The sequence below is a fragment of the Echinococcus granulosus genome (assembly GCF_000524195.1).
Source record: "Echinococcus granulosus chromosome Unknown EG_S00136, whole genome shotgun sequence".
NCBI lineage: Eukaryota > Metazoa > Platyhelminthes > Cestoda > Cyclophyllidea > Taeniidae > Echinococcus > Echinococcus granulosus.
Genome location: NW_020170516.1, coordinates 182,750 through 185,972, shown reverse-complemented (window position 1 = coordinate 185,972; position 3,223 = coordinate 182,750). Strand labels below are relative to the sequence as shown.

General features: G+C 41.0%; 1 protein-coding gene across 1 annotated transcript; it reads right to left on the bottom strand. All coding sequences in view use genetic code 11, as the record gives it.

Annotated features, from left to right (window-relative positions):
• Positions 1–981: 981 nt before the first annotated feature.
• Positions 982–1,727, bottom strand: EGR_09203 (Polyadenylate-binding protein 2; the record flags this gene model as incomplete). The annotated part of the gene is made up of 4 exons (XM_024498452.1): positions 982–1,015; positions 1,091–1,490; positions 1,532–1,619; positions 1,650–1,727. 4 exons carry the CDS (start codon positions 1,725–1,727, stop codon positions 982–984), a joined length of 600 nt encoding a protein of 199 aa, XP_024347152.1.
• Between the last annotated feature and the right edge of the window lie 1,496 nt (positions 1,728–3,223).

The following is a 3,223-nucleotide window of genomic DNA, read 5'->3' as shown; positions in this document are numbered from 1 at the left end:
CACTGTACACCGCCCTCTGAGATGTGATTGCATTCCCTTCCCCTCGCGTGTGATGAAATGCCTATTTCAGTATCATATTCCTTGCCATACATATAAAAGTGCATGCATACATAAGTATACACGCATACATGCACGTGCGCGACAGACTGGGTGGAATCAACCATGTGCAGATTTTAGGCACTGACTGTCTTCTTGCCCTTGGTAGAGTTATAGCAGACTACTCAAAGGTTCCAGCTCATCAAATCATCCCTAACTTCTGTTGAGATCAACCAGGCCAGTGCTTTGCTGTAAAACGACCCAGAAATGCCTTGATCCAGTGATCGTCCAGCGCCATCATACTAAATTGAGGTAGCACGCCACCAACGTAACAAACAGGAACGCGAACCGGGACAGGAACGTGTTCAAACCGCACCCCAAGAGGTTCACCTACTCCGTTAGCATTACTACAATTGAGCACTACACACGAATAGCCAGCATCAGGTAATCACGCGGCTCGTAACGTGGATCCAAGGTAGGTCGCCAACGTCTAGCTTCTGCGAGAGGACTAGATAGAGAAACGTGAACTCAGGGAACCATCACTTATGATGTGCACGCATTATGCAACGAATGAGGCCTAGGTTCATGAATGGGCACGAAGACAACGATACCATGGAGATAATTCAACGGGGGGATGAGCCTAGATTTAAAGGAGGATCACTTGTAGAAAAGAAATTCATTACAAAAGGTGCGAATACAGTACATATTGATAGCACAGGTAAACGGTCAATGATACAAATGCTTGGTTCGCACACAAACTGAAGATGTTCACATCTCCTAGTACAATCTACAACGGTGAAAATGGGAGGGAGCTGATTGCCAAGGGTACTGCCTCGAAGAGAGAAGCCAAGGCTAAAATGATTTGAAGACACACACATTAGAACCAAGGGAAACGTAGTCATTGCTGCGCGTATCTTTTCTTTTTTCTTTCTTTTTTTCGAACAATCAATATGGTGCACCGTAATAAATACGACGTCGCCTACAAATTTAATAGACAATAGAATAAAAAGGCACTAACAAACAAACAATGCATTACTTGCCATGGTAAACGTACCTAAATCTCGAAGTCCTCGGTCGGGCCATACCAAATGCATGACGAAGACCATAAGAATTGTAACGACGACGGGGTCGCCTAAACCCACGGGTTGTCGTCGAGAGTCCGGGGATATTCGTCCTTTTGGGCATCACTTTGATCGGACGACCCCTGAAGCATGAATCATCCAAAGCGACCGCAGCCTCGATAGCATCCGCATTTTCAAACTCGATATAAGCAAATCCTTTCGGGTGACCAGTGTAACGATCACAGAGAATCGTGACACGGTTAATGGCTCCACAACAGCGAAAATGTGCTTCAAGTTCATCCGCAGTGGACCCATAATCAACGTTCCCAACATAGATAGAGCGCAAGTCAACTTCGGCTTTCTCTTCCCCAGACAAAGTAGACAAATTATTTTCTAGAAGGATGTGTTGAAAACTTAAATAAGAACGGTACTACTCGAAGACTTGTCTGCATTAGTCAGGTTGTGCAACTTATTCGCATCTTCTTCGACCTCTTTAAGACGGTCTTTTATTCGCTCAATTTCCTAAAAACATGAGGATATAAAGAGACGTACCATATCCTCCTTCAAAGACTCATCAACGAACTCATCATTTTCGCCCTCCTGAACAGCATCCAAGACGAGGTCGGACATTACTTATTTCGGAAGGAATGGGCTGGGGTGCTGTTAACTCAAACAATGCTACCAGAATGAACAATTACAAGAATATCGTGATTCAAAAATACTAAAGAAATTATCTTGCCTTAAAAAAGGCAGCGGTGTTAAAAAATTTGTTTATGCATTTAAAATGCTTATGAGGGAGAACAAACTTTGTAATTATAAGTAGATAAACGCCAGCACAATTAAAATAGTAATAAGATAAAAATACACCACTATTGTGTCAAGAGATTTAAAAAAGCAGTTATGACATTGCAAAAATTTTAAAATTTCAAAACATTTATCAAACCATTCAACTTCATCTTAACATTCCGTCTTCAGATTACATCACCGCTATTTTAATGCCATCTTTAAGGATTACAAGACTACTCGGGAGACGTTAAAAGACATAATTTACAGGAAGAATGAATATATTTGGCACACAGTAGACCAGGGGCAACTGTAATTGCCCGGAGGCCAGCCCGTCTGAGGCAGGCAAAAAGTTTGAACACCTAAGCATCCCTTTTGCAGAAACTAAGAGTTTAATCACCAACGTATAACTTTACATTTAGGATCATAAAATTGGCCCGTACAGCAAATAGATCTCATCCTATTACTCTTGGGTAGCTGCGTAAACAGAACTTCGTGTTAAACAAATATCCAGAGCATTACACTTGTATGCAATAGCTAAAAAACCCAAATCAAACTCAAAGAAGGTCCAATGTTTACAAGTGTGGCGAAGGCAGGATGTTTTAATGTCAAATACCATTGCAGCCAGCGTGAGCCCATCCTTAAAGGATACATATTTCAATGCAAACAATAAAATTATAAGGCTATTCTATTTATTACATACGCAGATATTAATATATCTAAGGCACTACACTTGTGAGTTTGCAGGTCTTTGCAGAAGAGGGATTTGGCGAAAGAAATTGGAAGAAGACTCAATGCCATGGTATAAAGGAGTTAGATGGCTAGACCTGTGACCATAGAGCCAAAAAGCAAAGCTAAACCTAGTAGAGATATATACATATTTTTTCCGGCTTAAACTAGGTCTTTACAAATTAAAATGTAGTACAACAGTGGTTTACCCCTCAGCATTGGTGAGGCGCCACTTTTACACTTTGAATTAGCCCTCTTGTATTTCGCTGGGTGGGCTGTCATTTTAAGCCATGCGAATAGCCCTGACACCTTCTCTGCGCTAAATATATATTCTGCCCGAGTATTTCGTCTTCTATCGTCTTCAGGGAGTCTCGGGACGCAACAAAAATGCATTTGAGGTGTCAAGTCCATATATACTACCCCAGCCACTGTTCCCCAAAGAGGCTTTGTACTCACATAACAGCAGAAAATTTACTTGTCATTGACTAACCTATCCGACTAACTGTTAACAAATTTGCCTGTCCAAATATGCTCCAAAATATCCGTCAAGATTTATATAGGATAGTAGAAAAGTAGAGGATTTAAGGTGTTTAAATTCATTTTAATTAGCTTAA